The sequence below is a fragment of the Nesoenas mayeri genome (genome assembly GCF_963082525.1).
Source record: "Nesoenas mayeri genome assembly, chromosome: 26".
Taxonomy (NCBI): domain Eukaryota; kingdom Metazoa; phylum Chordata; class Aves; order Columbiformes; family Columbidae; genus Nesoenas; species Nesoenas mayeri.
Genome location: NC_137552.1, coordinates 1595651 through 1613366, shown reverse-complemented (window position 1 = coordinate 1613366; position 17716 = coordinate 1595651). Strand labels below are relative to the sequence as shown.

General features: G+C 45.8%; 1 protein-coding gene across 1 annotated transcript in view; it reads right to left on the bottom strand.

Moving 5' to 3' along the window:
* WNT3 (Wnt family member 3) overlaps window positions 1-17386 on the bottom strand; it is a gene marked incomplete at its 3' end in the record, with an annotated part of 51830 nt that extends 34444 nt beyond the window's left edge. The window contains exon 1 of the mRNA XM_080359615.1: window positions 16967-17386. Coding sequence (XP_080215741.1) covers window positions 16967-17046 — 80 coding nt within the window. The 5' untranslated portion in view covers window positions 17047-17386. The remainder of the gene's footprint in view (window positions 1-16966) is intronic.
* Between the last annotated feature and the right edge of the window lie 330 nt (window positions 17387-17716).

Below are 17716 nucleotides of genomic sequence, written 5' to 3'. Positions count from 1 at the left end.
TCCCTCCAATGTCAGAAACCCTTTGCCCAAGGAGTCCCCACAACAAAGGGCTTCACAACAGGGCAAACAGATCCCTCTAAATTACTATAATTTCCCCTTGTCTAAGCATGGCGTTGAGCAAACGAATCTGCGGTTGCATCCCTCGCATTATCTCTCTGCCCACCGGCGTGTGGATTAGTGTTGCTGCAGCAACAGCACTTTTGTAAGATGAGCCCATTCTGGGAGAGCTGCTCCAGTTTGGGTGACTCAGGGCTCTGTCATGGGCTTGAAAGTGATTTGGCATCTGCCTCCACCCCTTTGTCTTGGCATCACACACGGTTCGGCTCTGGCTTATTTTGCCAGCAAATGCTGGAAAGATGGGGGGGCAGGGAGGAACGGGGCTTGGGAGCTGGAGTCTGCTTCTCCTCCTAACAAACACAGCCTGAATAAAGTTGCTGACAAGGGTGTGTGTCCGGGAACAGGGCTCCTTTATTGTCCCATGTATCAGATATAAATGTTATGTTCAGTAATGCCTGGTCAAAGCAATGTCACTCTCAGTTTAGAAAACACAATCAAGTGATTTGCCATGGGAGAGAACCTATTCTGCAGAGATTGTGATAATATTATTCGCCCAGGAATTTACATAAATGCATATGATTTGCATATGCAAATGGAGGTTTCCAGGCTGTGGCCGCAATAAACACAGCAAGATTTTCAGCCCTGAAAAATCTTTCCTCTAAAGAGAGATGCTGAAATTCGTTTGCAGACTTGCTCGCTCCATACCAGCGAGTCCTGGCAGGACGGTAGATTTATTTATGCACCATGAGCAACCAAGGCCACTGCATTTGTCAGTGCCACTGCCCCTTCCCCATCCCTTCTGCTGCCAGCGCTGCCTGCGAGGCATTCCCAGCAAAGCAATAACCCCCACCCAGATTCGCCTTCCTCTCCTGCTCCTTCCCAAAGCTGGCACCAATGGAGGGAAACATTTCCTACCAGGAAGGAGGAGGTGATGGGACACTCAATGCAGAATGGAGCATCACAGAAATTGAGGGAAGGAAAGGAGACCTCCTCACCCAGGCCAGTGGGGATGCTGGTCAATCCCCGTTGGTCAGCCGAGCCCTCTCCACATGCCTCCAGTTTGGGGTGTTGTTTTGGAGACACCTTGGTGGCGGCTAACCTCAATAAATAGTCAGTGACAACTGTCTGGAAATTACCCACTACGAGCGAGCAACTTTGGCACTGGAAAGCATCTGCCCAGTGCTCAGGTGCTATGGGAACATCCAGTTGGACACTGTGGATGAGAATGACTACATCCACCCAGCTGTTCCGTAGTTTGGGGTGTGATCTAAGGTGGACAGCTTGGCTGCCTCTCTTTGGAGAGTCCTTCACTGTGCCCTGAGACCACAACTGAAGATAACAAGGGTGATTCTGCTCCTATAAACAGCCTGAGGTTACCCCAAGAAGGATGTGCCCTGACCTAGGAGGAGGCAGTGGTTGCCATGGTCTCACACTAAGCTCGGCTCTATCCATCCTGGGCAGCAGAGCTGAAACTAAGGCACCCAGTTCTGTCTCACCTGGATGAACTGGATCTTAAAGTGTTTTGTGTCAGATACAACATGGAAAAGCCAAATTGTATATTCTGGAAACCAGATCTGGAATTAGTCCTGTTGGTTTATTGTGGTGAAAAGTTCTGCCTTTGCTATCCTCTTTCCATGGAGAGCGAAGTGGGACTCAGAGCTGGGGATGCTGGGCTCCAGAAAGATGTGAGACACAAACTACCGTGAATATTGCAGAAAGTATTGAACTGACTGCCACGCTCAGTCTGCTCCAAAGGTCACTGTGGCCAGTGTTCTGCCTCCTTCACAAGCCATCTCAGCCATGTAGGGAAACACCATGAGAAACAAGGCAAGGGTAAAAGATGGCTTTACCCCATATGTGCAGGTTCCAGCCGTGATGGGCTGTGGGATTTCCTGAGCTGAAGGCTATCTCTGGAATATTGTGCTTAAGAACCACCAGTGGAGTGATTCTCAGTAATTTTCTTGAAACTGCTTCTCACCCCATGGTGTATATATATATATATATATATATAACCTCCACAGTCCTTACTGTGAAAAAGTTCCACAATTTAATTGCACACTTTTTTCTCTTAATTTTAAACTCAAGGGGAAATAATTTCACCGGGAAGCAGCAATAAACCTATGAACCAATTAATCAGGAGACAGTTTGTGCAGTAGCCCTTTGACCAGTCCAGACAGGACAAGATGTGAGAAACCTGATTTACACTCTCCAAATGAGAAAGAGACTTTGGTGAAGCATTTTTAGCCATTTCAAAAGTGCCTGGTGCTGAAGCACCGCTGCTCTTGGCACCTCAATTGCTGGGCTGGATGTTCAACGGGAGGGTCCTCTCTGCACGGGGCAGCTGGCACTACATGGAGTTGGTGGGTTGCACTGATCACGGGCTTGAAACCCTGATGACCCAGGAATCCTGGAAGCGATCATGGACTATCAAGAAGGCAGAAATGTGGAGCATCAGCTGGGGAGGTGACTCATGCTGCAGAGGTCCCACTGTCTGATAAATTAACTGAAAAGCTGGGGAAAGAAGGAGGAAGTGGGGGACGTTTGGAGTTATGGAATTCGTCTTCCCAATTAACCACAATGACTGCTTTCCTGGAAAGAGCTGAACAACTGCCTGGCAATGGGAAGTACTGAATGAATTCATTATTTTGCTTTGCCTGTGCATGCAGCTTTTGCTTTATCTATGAAACTTCCTCTCAACCCATGAGTTTTTGTAGTTTTACTCTTCTGATTATCTCCCCATCCCATTGTCAGGGAGCGAGTGGCTCTGTGGTGCCGAGCTGCCTAAGGTTAACCCACAACAGGTTCTTATATCCTGAGAAATAAACATCTTTTCCTAGACACACTCTTATCATCATTCATTATCTGCAAGATCTGTATTGTATTCACTCATAATTGTCTTTCTCCAAGATGCATATCTGAATACTGTATCCTTGTATGAAGGCCCTTTTAGTTCCTTGTTGCTGTTGGCTTTTTTATGTACTTTTCTCATTTTATCACAATTTTGGGAAATGCAATGATCAGATTGCAAACAGACCCCAGGACGCAATAGTAAAATAAATAATGGCATGCTGATATTTTCCATTTTGAGAACAAATCCAACAACAGCTCCTAACAGATCTTTTCTATCACCTTTCAAACAACATGGTCCCAAAAATCTGGGCAAGGGAAAGAGCAGCCGTGTGCAAAGCTTGTACAATTGTACAATTGCACATGTTGGTTACTGAGCACTGACCCACCAACTGCAAAGAACCGTTCTTAATAATGTCTGTTTCCAAGGTGGTTGTAATAGAAAGTCTAACCTATATCAAAGCTGTGAAGATTTGGGATTGTTTTCCCAATTTGCAGTGGATCTGCCTTTTTATTATCCATTGAGTGTCATCCATTCCTGTCTTCTCTGGTCACCTTTACGTTGGGCCATCCTGAGCAATGTGTTACGTTTGCAAACCTCGTCACATCACTGTTCCCCCACTACAGTCCTTTTCAATATGTTGGACAGTGTATGTCCTAGCAAAACTCTATTGCCAGCTCCTTACCAATGTAAAAAATTACCTTTTCCATATCTTTAAACCAATAATCTGATTTGGAGTTATGGGAAATATCCTCTTCTCCTAGAGTAGAGGAGTAGAGAAGAATCAATATGAAAAAATTACACCTTTTCTTGGGGAACTGGGTGGAGGGATGGGGACCTTCTATTAGGTGATATAATGTGTAAGGCCATACAGAATGGGCTGTTGACTTATTACTGAAGATTCATTCACTGGAGCCTCATATGACTCAAGAAACACAGGCTGAAAACACCACCCCCAAGCAAACGTTATTTGAACATCTACATCCTTTCCTACAGAAAAGTTTTCTAATGTAAGTCATTACAGTACTCAAAGGAGATTTTCTACACCACGTTGTTAATTTTTCATGGGTTACCAGCGAGCCTCGAATTCACAATATTCAAAACCACAGAAGAAAGTTGTTTTTCCAGTTTGTGTATGGTTTGCACCCGTGCAGAAAAAACAACGCACATTTAATAACCAAGGTCTAAAAGCTCAAAGTAGAACTCGAGTTCCTTCAGCAAACCCACGGACAAGCCTCCCCAGCTGTCACCAAGCCATGATTCACAGTCCCTGGGTTACAAGGCTGCTGGGATGAATGGAACAAGAGAGAAGCACAACTAAACCTCAGGCAGGGCTGGACACCAAGGACTTGTAGACCATTAAGACCGTGGATACTGTATTGATCATTTTGTTATGAATGTAACTACAATCCGTTGAGCTCAGCCTCTAAGGTGGGACTAAACAAAGCCATTATTGCAGTTTAGGCAAGTGGATTAGCATTAGTATTGTGGTGGGAGACACCACCATGGCCATGCTCTGGAAACAGCTGTGTTAGAGTAACATCATTTCTGAACACCTAGGAAGACTCATCTGTGTCCTCTGGGTATAAAAGGCTGATTTTAAAAGAACTTAAAGAATTGCACCACTTAGTGTGCAGGTGATAGTGCTATCACCAAGGTGTCTCCCTATAGTCTGGCTCTTCCTAATTCTCCCTGCACTGCTTTTGTGCAAACTCTCATTTATCTGATCAAGGGTTGAATAAGGGTTGCCCCCAAGGTATGAGGCCACTGTTCATGATAAGACTGTGGAGACTGCAGACACGGCCCCAGCAGACATGGGGTGAGACTCCTTCAGGGCTTTTGGTAGAACTTAAGTCTCCAAAACCATAATCCTGAACATTGCACCACTGTTGCCTTAGTTTGAGGCAAATGCTCCTTTTTTGTAAGGGCTTATATCAGCTCCCAGACTCTTTCAGCTTTCTCACTTAACCAAACAGAAACAACAGGCTTTGCCACACAAATGCCACAAATGAGGTCTTAATTTCTGGAGATCTCATTTTTAGGAGATTTGCAGGGAAAAATGAGCAAACTGAAATGAAAAGTAGAAAATAAACTGATGACCATAACTCGGTGTACCACATGAGCTACTTGTAAAAAATAAATCAGATGGATTTCATTAAAAACTTATTAAAGGTGATTTGGTTGTTACCAGGGATAATTAGGCCAGAGGAAGTACAATCAGTTAGAATTTAAAAATACAATTGAAAATACTTTGCAGCACAAAAATGAAAGAAAAACAAAACTATTGAAAGCATCAACAATCATGGGAAGCACATACTGGGAAATCAGGTGAAAACCAGATCAGCGATGAGGAAACTGCACAGCTGGAGCATGGAGTTTTTGTGCTATTGGCTGAAATCTGGGTTGGAGGCTGAAATGGTAAATCCTACAAGAAAATAAGTAATTTTGTGGGTTTGCAGTCTGGACCCAGCGGTGTTGTACATGCAGATGATGGGATTCATCTGATGGACTGCAGACGTTTCGGCTGAGACCATTGTCCTGGTCTGCCACTATAGTCCAAGGAGCAAAAGAAGCACTTATTTTAGACTTCTGCAGGTAAAACCTGTCCTGAAAATGTGCTATTGTCAGTAAGGTAACTATCCAAGATGGAGCGACCTGTTGTGCAGACATGTCCAAGGGGAGGAGAGGAACAGGGAGTAAAGAGTTCAGTGGCACTTGTTAGGGCTGAACTGGAGCTGCAAAAAGCCCCCGGGACAGTTTTCAGGGATCACTTTGAATCTCTTATTTATAACTCTTCACAATTGCCAGAAAGAAACTGCAGGAAAACTGAATGACTATGAGACAGAAATGGGGCCAAAATAAAAAAATCAAGAGTTTATCAGCTATCACTAACTCCTTCAGTTTTAACTATATTTGCTGAAAAGGTGGAGGAAGAGCTCCAGTATCTGAGCAAATGCAATGTTGAGTGGTTCAAAGAAAGTGTTTCTCATTCAAAAATTAAAGGTGTAAGTACTGGGAAAGATGCCAGTTAGACTTGATCAGATTTGTAGGATTAATTAAACCCAGGCAGGTTCAGAGAATTGTGAAAAAGACAAATTAGCAAATCAGCAGATCAGGAACCCCATCTCTAGAAAAGGAATTAGAAAGAGTTTGGCTCCATTATCATGGCAAATTTGCTCACCAAAGCATCGTTCTTTCACATTTTCAAACATGGCAAAGTGACTACACTAACAGTCCTGGTAGATAGTCCAGGGTAAATAGTAAGAAACACAGTGCTCCTGGGCTGTGAGAGAGGGGACCTTTGAGACATGTCTTGTCCTAAGATTTCTCTCCAGGTGTTATAATAGGAAAAGCTGTAAATTCACATGCACAGACACTGTTAACTATAACACAATGTTTCTCAGCCTGTGCCCCATGGTTAGTCCTAAGATGTGGTTTTCACCATGTCACACTCCTGATACGGTCTTTACCCTGAAACTTCCACTAAACAAACTTAAATAATATCACTTGATACCCCTCTATATCAGAAGCTTTTCACTACATTCAGTATCATGATAATATTGCCTCCAAACTTGAGTGATATTAAAAGACTTCCATTTGTAGATACAAAATGAACCTCAGATCAGGTCAGCAAAAATCAGATTGTATCTGCCAATAGAAGGTTAAAATCAAACTTTGAGTATAAACAATATGAGCTATAACTGTCTATATATGGGATACGTAAATTACACAGCCAAGTTCCTAACACGCCCTTCCCATTTCAGATCCTTTAGGGAGATCACTGATCCACTGAGTGGTACTGGGCACTGAAGAAGAACGAGATTATGGATTTATTCAGGAGCTGGTCAGCATCAGATTTGTCTCATCCCAACAACAGCCTGTGGAAAACAGGTGTCTAGTCTGCAGTCATTGGGGGGCTCCATGTACCAACAGAAGAAAGGGACCAGCTGATTTCATTCTTCCCTAGATCAGACCTAAGACAGACTTTCCGCAGGTCTGCCTTATAGAGAGGTGGCGTGTTTCCATCAGGTGCAGACGGTGCCTTGGTGAGGTGCATACAGCAGGATCCTACCCTTCCAGGAGACAAATCCCATTACAATTCTCTTGCCATAGACAATTATTTTGAGAAGTACCTTATGATCTTTCAGAACTATGCCAGCTTGGGCACGATTTCCATTACAAGTTCCATTTAGAGCCATTGCTCTCGGAAAACTGAGAGTAAGAGTGTGCTTAAAGAAGGAATGTCAGCCTACCGGATTTTTATTTCCATGTTTGACTGTATCTCTTGAGACAAGGTCCTGTCCATATAGACACAAATAAAATCCATGAATCTATTTTCAAAAAGCCTTCAGTATGAGCTTCACAATGCTATAAAAATGATAATTCAGGATTCATTTGATGCACAAAGGCCTTGACTTTCAATCGAGGACTTTGGGTGTGTTCACACTGGTGAATGGCTGGACTCTGAATCCAGAATATTTTCTATTTTAATGCTCAAAAATATTCCATATTTGATATGCCATCACATTTTAAAACGAGCCAAACACCAGTCCACAGGAAGACAGTAACTAGCAACTGCTAAGATTCCTACTAGATGTGCCTAGGATCTTTCACTCAGGCCTGGCAAAAATTTCAGAACAGGCTCAAGTTGAGCCAAATTGCCATAGATACTACTTTGGCTCAACACAACTCATGCAAATTGGATCTACAAGGCTGAGAGTGCCAGCAGTGAGACATACCTAAACAAATACCATTGCTAACCCAAGTGATGATGATTTTTGTATGATAAGCATACATTGATTTATACAGCTTGCTTCTCATGGTGCAAGAGGGGTATTGCACTCCTCTTCACACTGACATTTCTGTTGGCAGATGGACCAACAGCTTCTCTGAACAGTAGATGACATGTATCTCTAGGTGACTGGCCTATCACTGGTAAGCCTTAGAAACTGAGATTTGTAGCACACATCAGATGAAGACGTTTTTCAGTTGAATAGCTGACAGAGATAACTGAAAGTGCTGTGCATTTTATCAGCATATTTTCAACACACAGCACAATTCTTTAATCTTTATTATTTCATATTTAAGGTTTGCTTTTTAGTTCTTTAAAATGGGCTACTTGGATGTTTTCCAGCCTTTCCATACAGAATCCAGCCACTAGTTTAGGTTGAACTGCTTGAGTTGGCAGTGGAAAGGCCTGATGAGCATCACCAAGACCCTGTCACCAACGTCAGGTGGAAGATAACCTTCTACCTCCTGGTTACCAGCCCTGCTGGGTATGTGGGCAGTGTGCACGGGGTCTCCAGGACATCAGGGCAAATCAAATGCCTTCAGAGCGTCAACTAAATAACAGAAATATATTTTAAAAGTCAGAAGTGATTTAGTGATGTTAGAGTCATGTCCTCTGAGGGTTCAAGCTGCCCAGGTCCATGCTGTGCCTGCAGGGAGGAAGGGCTGAAGGCTTTCTTGCAGCTCTCCTTGGCTCACACACCCAGGTGAGCAGTGACTGTGGTGCAGGAGCTGGAGAGCAACATAGCCAGGACAAATGCAGTGAGAAAGCATTAGCTAAACACCTGTCATGAACTCTCTGGAGTGACAATGACTCATATCTGGACACAGAAGATGTGTAGCATATATAGGAGTGACATGAGTGACCATCGGGTTTCTCCTTGGTACCTGTGTGTTGGGCTGTATGTTGCCATTTCTCACATGGATGAGAGTTCACAGAATCACAGGATGGTTCGGGTGGGAATGGACCTTCAAAGCTCATCCAGCGCCCCCCCCTGCCATGACAGGGACATCTTCACCAGCTCAGGGTGCTCAGAGCCCCGTCCAGCCTGGCCTGGGATGTCTCCAGGGATGGTTCAGCTACCACCTCTCTGGCCAACCTGGGCCAGGCTCTCATCACCCTCAGGGACAACAATTCCTTCCGCATGTCCAGCCTGAATCTCGCTCCTTTACTTTCAAACCATCACCCCCTGTCCTCTCACAACAGGTCCTGCTCAGAAGTCTGCCCCCAATAGTTGCTTAGTTGTGTTCAGGGTGCTAATGAAGGTCCCATTGCCCATTAGACATACACTGTGGACTGAGTGATCCAAGACCTGTCTGATACTTTGCATCTTTGTAGCACTGCTGCTGGTCTCAGCAAAGGGTATCTCACCAAAATCATGGCTGAGAGGTTCCCTGGCGGTGCCTGGTCCAAGCACCTGTTCAGAGTCGGACACTCCCCAGCACCAGCCATGGTGGCCAGGACGTTGCGCAGTGGAGTCCTGAAAATGTCCAAGGAGGGACCCTCCTCACCCCCACAGGCACCCCACTCCAGACACCCTGCAGCAAGCAGTTTCCTCATGCAAGCACAAACATTTGGAGTCCCAGCCTGTGGCAATTGCCCTTTTCTATATTGTTTGGCACTACAGAGGAAATATTTGCTCTATCATATTTGTAAGATCCCTTCAGGAATCCATAGGTTGCTGTTGAACAGCCCTCAGTCTCCTCTTGGCCAGACTAAATGGGCTCAGGTCTCATCGTCTTTCCTGGTGAGCCATGTGCCCCAGGCCCATCTGTTAAACACCCACTGGCTGCTCTCACATTTCTCTACGTCCTTATTGAGATGGGGACGGGGGAGAGCCACTTTCCAACACAGTATTATAAGTGCCCCAAATGCCAAACAGAGGGTGACAGCTCCCCTCAATCTGCTGAGCACACTCCTCCCAGCGTAGCCCAACATTTGCTTTGGGCTGAGCACAACGGTGGGTTCATATTCCCCCTGGTAACCAGTGTCACTGCTTCCCCGCCTGTGTACACACGGCTGTGCCACTGGGGTACAAAGTGTCTACCTGACCACATCAAGATGTGCGTTTACATACAGCTGGGGAAGCAAGCCAGCATTCACCATGGCTGGTATGTGAATTTGCTTGTTGATGGCCTCCAGCATCTCCAACATGACAAAGCCAGCCCTGGGCTAAGAGTACCAGGTGGCCAGAATCCCAGAATGTCAGGGGTTGAAGAGCCCTGGAAAGCTCATCCAGTGCAATCCCCCCATGGAGCAGGAACACCCAGATGAGGTTACACAGGAAGGTGTCCAGGCGGGTTGGAATGTCTGCACAGAAGGAGACTCCACAACCCCCCTGGGCAGCCTGGGCCAGGCTCTGCCACCCTCACCCCCAACAAGTTGCTTCTCAAATTTAAGTGGAACCTCCTGTGTTTCAGTTTGCACCCACTGCCCATTGTCCTGTCCCTGGTTGTCACCAGCAGAGCCTGGCTCCATCCTCCTGACACTGCCCCTTTCCATATTGATCCCCAGGAATGAGTCCCCCCTCAGTGTCCTCTTGTCCAGCTCCAGAGCCCCAGCTCCCTCAGCCTTTCCTCACACGGGAGATGCTCCACTCCCTGCAGCATCCTCCCTCAATTTGCAGTGCTCTTGCACGGGGTCCCTTAGGCAGGTGCTTCACTTTGTCAAATGCTGCTGTTAATGAAGGATTCAAATTAAAATCAATCAGTTTGCAACAACCTGTTAAAAACTCATTATGACCACTTACATTTACTTCTTAATTTAGTTACAGGAATGGTAACAGAGATTTCTGGCTTAATGGCAGAAACACTTCTAAGTCTTTATGTGAGTTGAAGCCCTTCTCCTTATGTTCATCTGTCTCCAGGCTTGTGTTGGCTCCGCAGGACAGAGTGTATCCCTGGGGCTGGGACACTCCAGGAGATATGAGTGGTTAGTTTTCACAGAATCGTGGAATCATTCTGGGTGGAAGACACACTCAACCATAACCCAAACTCTAGCACTAAATCCTGTCCCTGAGAACCTTGTCTATACACCTTTTAAACCCCTGCAGAGATGGTGACTCCACCACTTCCCCAGGCAGCCTGTTTCAGTGCTTCACAACCCCTTCAGTGAAGAATTTTTTCCTAATATCCAATCTGAGCCTTCCCTGGTACAACTTGAGGCCATTTCCTCTTGTCCTATCACTTGCTACTTTGGAGAAGAGACCAACACTGTTCATGCTACAGCCTCCTTTCAGGCAGTTGTAGACAATGATAAGATCTCCCTTCAGCCTCTTTTTCTCAAGGCCAAACAGCCCCAGTTCCTTCAACCTCAATCGAAGGAATGAGGCTTCCTGATGTTTAGGCACATGTGTAGATTTCTTACTGCTCTTTACTGTTGTCTTCTAGTAGCATTTTGAAGCTGTCACTGATCTCAGGACTCCCCTGCACCACACTCTGCCATGCAGAGGAGAGGGAAAACCAACCAGAGGTGCTGCCTGGCCAAGCTGACACTGCCAAGAGCCGGGCACATTGAGGTTCACCGGGCTTTACATCCTCAGAAGCTCCCTTGGCAATGACTGGGGCTGCCCACGTGTGTCTGCTGTACAGGACAGACAATGAATCTGAATTTCAGGTTGACTGTGGAAAGCTCTTGCTTTCACGGCATGGACTAACCAACCCATCCCAATTTCAGGTTGACTGTGGAAAGCTCATGGCTTTCACGGCATGGACTAACCAACCCATCCCAATTTCAGATTGACTGTGGAAAGCTCTTGCTTTTATGGCATGGACTAACCAACCCATCCCAATTTCAGGTTGACTGTGGAAAGCTCATGGCTTTCACGGCATGGACTACCCATCCCATCCCATCCCATCTCATCCCATCCCATCCCATCCCATCCCATCCCATCCCATCCCATCCCATCCCATCTCAATTTCAGATTGACTGTGGAAAGCTCTTGCTTTCACGGCATGGACTACCCATCCCATCCAAATTTCAGGTTGACTGTGGAAAGCTCTTGCTTTCACGGCATGGACTACCCATCCCATCCCAAATTCAGGTTGACTGTGGGAAGCTCTTTCTTTCATGGCATGGACTACCCATCCCATTTGGCAAGGTGGGCATAGGGATCCCCACAGACCATGCCTGGCTGTGGAGAATGCTGAAGACAGCCTTTGAAACCACAAGATCCTGAATGCTTGCAGCTATTTGGTTACTGACAGCTGTTTCCATGAGCAGTCACACGTCACCCCAGCATCTCTCCTCACCACCTCTGCCGTCACTGCGTCCCCAGGCAGCTTCACCCGCCGCCCCGGCAGGCAGAGCTTTGTCACGTCTGGGGAGCGGGCTGTGACACCCTCCAGCGGCGTCAGCAGAAGGTGACGCCCGGTCTATGCGTCAGCTCTTCCAGTTCAGAGCTTCACATGCCAGCGCAGGCTGCTGGTGGAGCAGCTTTGGCTTCGTGTGCCAGAGCAGCAGCCAGAGCAGCACCTCTGGACTTGCAGGGCAGCTGCTGTTGGCTCTGCCACTGACAAGCTCCATCATTAACTTAGTCATCTTTCTCCAGAACTGGCTACATTTTAAGCTGTAGGAAATCTCTACGTGGGATTGTTTTCTTCCTTTGTAGCGATACAGCAGCTGGATTTGCATCAGGAAATCCACTCTCATAGTCTGATGCCTTACTGCCATCTTATTCCTTTTAAATAAAGCTTTAAGGGGCAGATGCCTATGAAAAAACAAGGGCTACAGGATATAAATGTTTTCAACCTCCAGAAAATGAAAAATAAGGACTGCCAAGAGAATCAAGTGTCCCATTCATCCCAGCAAGGTGAGACACTGAAAGCCAAAGAAGACGAGTTACATGTCAACTCAGACCACATCTACATGCAAATGGTTTTCACACACAGGTTTTTCCTAATGAGGAAGCTGCTGTGAGACCAGTGAGAACATGTTTTTAAGTTTCTATCTGCCTCTTGCTAGGGGCCCAAGGCCACTGGGATCTTCAGTCAGCTGCCAAAGCCTCCAGCATCCCCTGAAAACATTTCTGAGGGATAGAAGTAAAATTTAATAATACATGATGGACAAAGCCATTCTTCCAGTTGCCAAATTGTCTGCTTAGATGCCAACGAATGCTGGATGGGAAGATGCACTTGGTGAGAGTCACAGTTATGGGCAGTGATCTGTTAATACTGTGTCTTGAGGAATCATGAGAGAAGTGGGGCTGAATGTTTTAGTCCCTGTTTACACTAAGGACTTCAAATCTGTCTCCTTTCTCCAGACTAGTGACACACCAGGGGTTTTCAAGACTTCTTGGTGAATTACACTTATGGAAGAAGAAAGCATTTGGTGTTTCTTCTCAGTTCATGGGTGGAGTAGTCTCCCTGATTGTCTTCTTCAGCCCCTGCACATGTATTATCATACTGGCAGTGGTTTCAAGCTGTTTCCCGGGCCACAATATCTCTGTTGGCCTGCACTGGCACAGCTCTGGCCATGAGCTAGATTTTAATCTAGATTTAGGATGTTACCAGAAAGCTCTGGGCCCATCCATCAGTCTGTCTATATGCTGCTTTGAGCAGTCTTTCACACCTCGTTCCCCCCCAACCCAATGACTCAGACGTGTTCTGTTGTCCATTCTGTCATTAGGGTATTTGGGATTAAAAAAATGACTGCGGGTGTGATTGGTGTCATCACCATCCCCTCTGCCAGGCACTGAAAAGGGCTGTTGGCATGACCCATGACTGCTGCCTACTTTGCTTCCACCCGTGCCATCCCTGAAGGGTCAGGAGGAGCAGCAGTCCTGGTCTCCATGGCCTCACCACATCTCCACATCCCTTTCTCCTCTGACGCTCTTTTAGCCGTAGTAACTCAGAAAGCATAAGTGCTGGACACAGAACTGAGGAAGCTTTTGTTGGCTTCAACTGCTCTTGCCAGCACTCTCGCAGGCAGCATTTAGATGACCTTTTCCCATCTGTGCCCCGTTTGTTCCTTTTCATTGCTGTAATAAGACAGAAGCATGTGAAGAAGGGCTACACCTATGGCAAAACACCAGCCCTGCTCACTGAAGGTTACATCTGCAGTCTGTGCCACCCCTGGACCACGCTCAGGCATTGCCTGGGAAGATGCTGGTTGTTCAGGGACAGGATGATGCCAAGGAGCTGCCAGCAACCAAACAGGCTGGACTGCAACCCCCTGTCTTGGCTTTGCAGCCCAGTGGTTCCACCTTCCCGCTGCCACCAGTGAGCCTGGATGCTGCAGGTGTGTTTGCACCCTGAAATCTGTCCCTTTGCAGGTGTCGGTCCAGACTGCTCCCCATGCCAAGAGCTGATAGCTTGAGCCTCACTGTCGGGTATATAACATTTCACCACTGAGGCCAAGGTCTGGATCCACCCTCCAACGTGACAGCGTGCAAGCTGGAGGGTTGCTGTCACATTATGCTCTCTCCAGGTAACATAACCGGATGGCCAGTGTCCTTCCCTGGTGCCTCAATAAAAATACAACTCAGTGCAAACCCTCAGCAGCTTCATCTTTTTGCTTTTATCCCTTGCACTGCGCTGTCATCGATGTTGTGCTTGCAACTATTGTCTGACTGCACTGGGGGGCGGCTGGATTATTCCAGCCAACCCTAAACCCATTTACAAGGTGCTGAGACCCTGTTTTCATTGCACTTCTTTCCCTTCGGTGCATTCAGACACTTTCCGCTACAGGAATAACCCTTTTTCCCATTTATGCCCCAAACCAGAAATAGTCTGTTTTGATTTTGCTAACAAATTGTTCCCTACACAGTAGAAAAACACTCAGGATGGTTGCACCAGCAGGACCAAGCACTATCTGTCGGCAGCCTTGGGATCCTGCAAGATAAGTATTCTTCCTGAAGGTCTCATGTTTAGGAGAAATGGGTTTAACTAAGGGTAAAGAAGCACTGGTTGATCTCAGGTCCAGCCTGGCCTGGAGAAGTGCAGGAACCCAGCACAGGACCCTGGGCTGACACTGTGCCCCATGTTTGCTTCCCTCCCTCTGTTCCAGAGCGTGTTTAACCCTGGGAGTGGGACTCATCCCCTAAACTCTGCCTGAAGATCAGAGAATCAGGAAGACAACCAGAAGAGGATGTTTTTTTCTTAAGAGTGTGGATCACATCATACTAGAGCACATGGTAGGCAAGACCTCAGCTCCACAGAGCAGATATTCAAGGCCTTCAGCAGGATAGAAAGCGGTATTTGATTTTGCGTGCTATGGGAAGCGTTGTCTGCCTGAGCAGTTGGGGAGCCCTGGCCCAGGTATTTCTGCCCTTCTGGTCCCTCGGCCTTCAAGAAGCCCCTAACATCCCTGACATTTCCGATGTCTACGTGGGGCATCTTGTCACATCCCTTCAGCGTGACAGAGACTCTCTGGAATTTTGGTATTGACAGAATGTCCAAAAAATACGCAAGGCACGGATCTACTGAATGAAATTCTGCGAATAGCTTGTTCAGCTCCCTCCTTCCCCATGGATGCTGCTTGCCATGCCCCTGCTATTCACATGTGACGTATCCTCTGTATTGTTCATTTTGAGTGAACTTGAAGGGATTTTGGACAAGGCAAGGACATGGGGCATACACTTGTCTCAGCATCCTCTCCTGAAAACAGGGAGGGACGTTTTGCCTACAGGGACATTTTCGCTTCACGGACCTTTTTTGTCAAGATTTCGGTTCCTCACTCCGAGAGTTGAAACCTTCCTTGATTCAGGCATTAAATCCCGATTTATATCAAAGCCTGAGGCAGGTCAGGAGCTGATGAGACCCTGGGAGAGCTGATGTCACCACCGGGTACCGTTGCCCCATGCAGATCCTTGTCTTTAGATCCTGACCTGTTCCACAACCCACCCCCATTCAGACCCGCTGGTGCCCAGATGAAGAAGAAAAGGGACGTAAGGAATCAAAGTGACACTGTCTATATTTCGGTTGGCTCAGCTGCCCCAGGCGTGGATGCTGAAGTTACGCAGCCACACTCAGGGCGAGGAAATAATCTAATTCTTCGGGAAAACATGCTGTGATTTAGCCATTTCATGAACCTGGGTGGCTTTTAAATGCTTCCTGAGCGTGGACTTCTCATTGTGTTCACAGTCTTTCTCTACTGGAACGGCACATTTTCATTCTCAAAGTCCACGGTAATAAGTGAATTATTAAAGAAAATGCTGCTTCTCCCTTCTGATTTCTAAATATTCGCAGACATGGCAGTCCATTTCCAAGTTCACTCCCACTTTTCCATCTCCATGTTGGCACTGAAAGGATCTAATTCAATAATAAAAAAAAATAGACTTTTCTGGAAAGGTGAAAATAACCCAAGAATCTCAGTAGCACCAAATTCCAACATCTCCCTCTTTGCCCTATGGATCATGAGGCTACACAGACCCTACCTGGCACATACAGAAACTTAACAAGACAGATTCCAGCGAGAAATCCTACATGATAAACACATAAATTAACCGAAATATTCTGTTATGCAACTCGCTGTCTGCTGCTTTTAAATGACATGAAATGTTTTATTCTGTATTTTTTGTTCTAAAGTGCTTCCAGTTGTATTTTGTTAATGTAGTTCTTTATGTACTGTTATATTTATTTTTAAAATAAGAAACTCAGGTTTCTTATCAACCACGTTATAGGATACAACCAATTCTTTTAAAAAATATTTTTATTGTTGGTGCAAGGATTCAAGTGACATTTCCGTAATTAAAAACAACAAAATCCATGATTTGAGGAATTTTACCAATGCATATTTTCTCAGGTGCCATTTGCGTTCTCAGCTTATTTGCCAGACTAAATTCACAAGACAGAATGCAACAAAAGAAGAGAAAGAAGTCCAAAAACTGCAGCAGCCAAAAAGAAAATAGAATTAAATGTTTTCTTTAAAGGATCGATTACAGTTTAGTGGAAAGGAAGAAAATACCTGCTACACAGCCATGCAACAGACAGAATTCCTATTGCACAAGGAAATAAATACGCATCCTTTCACATCGAAAACAAATGCCTATTGCTACACTGACGAAAATGGAGAAATTAAGAGTGGTGGGGAAGACTCCATTTGTGCAAAGGGAAGCCTAGACATTGCCCTTTAAAAATAATCCCCAAACTTGTCATTAATTACCAGCCAAATCTGAAGAAATTATGCTAAGAATCGAACATTCGGTCGTGGCCAGCTCAGCAGGGCGAAGGGTGAAAAGGAAGAGACACGCATACACACAAATCCCATAGCTAATAATTAATTAATTCATTAATCAATCATAGAACGAGGGAAGGGGGGGGAAGAAATCTTACCACCAAATTGGGTAACCGGCTAAGACCTTTGTGCCATTGAAGAGAAAAGATAAAATTAGTCCAAGCAGGTGGTAATCCATTAGTCCAAGGGGAAAATCTCAGCGAAGTTTGCAGAAAAACATTAAGTGCGAAGAATGAATCCCCCTCCTTACAGAAAAAAAAACAAAAAAACAACAAAAAAAAAGAGTTGAACAAAGTCCCTGGTAGTGCGGGTGACTTTCTGGCTTGTCAGAAACACACCTCTCCAAGCCTTTTCCCTGTAGATCATCCAAAAGCGTCTATTAAAAAGTGCAGGGCTTGGGGATGTCAGCAGGCAGCCAATCAGACCGCATGGCCCAAGGTGAGGGATGAGTCTCAGCTCAGGGCTGTCAATCACGCTCTCCTCCCCCTCCACCCCACAACTTTGTTCCTAACCCTCGCTAACACAGACCAACCCTCTTTGCAGGAGACTTCGCTGGGCAGTGAGATTTTTGGAGTTTTGTGGTTTTTCTTTTTTTTTTTAAATATATCTATCTATATTTATATATATATATTTTTAAATTTCACTTAGAAACCCAGGATGCACAGACCCTGCTTCTGGCTTGGCATGCCAAGACTTTGCAAGGTAAGGACGAAGGGTGAATGCGATTGCGCTTAATCTCACGGTGGGGGTGAGATAGGCAACTTATTCTTTGGATGGAAAGGGAGGTGAACATTAACCCTTGCTGGAGACGGAGATAATGGGAGCACCAAAGAGGCAGAATAACCCTC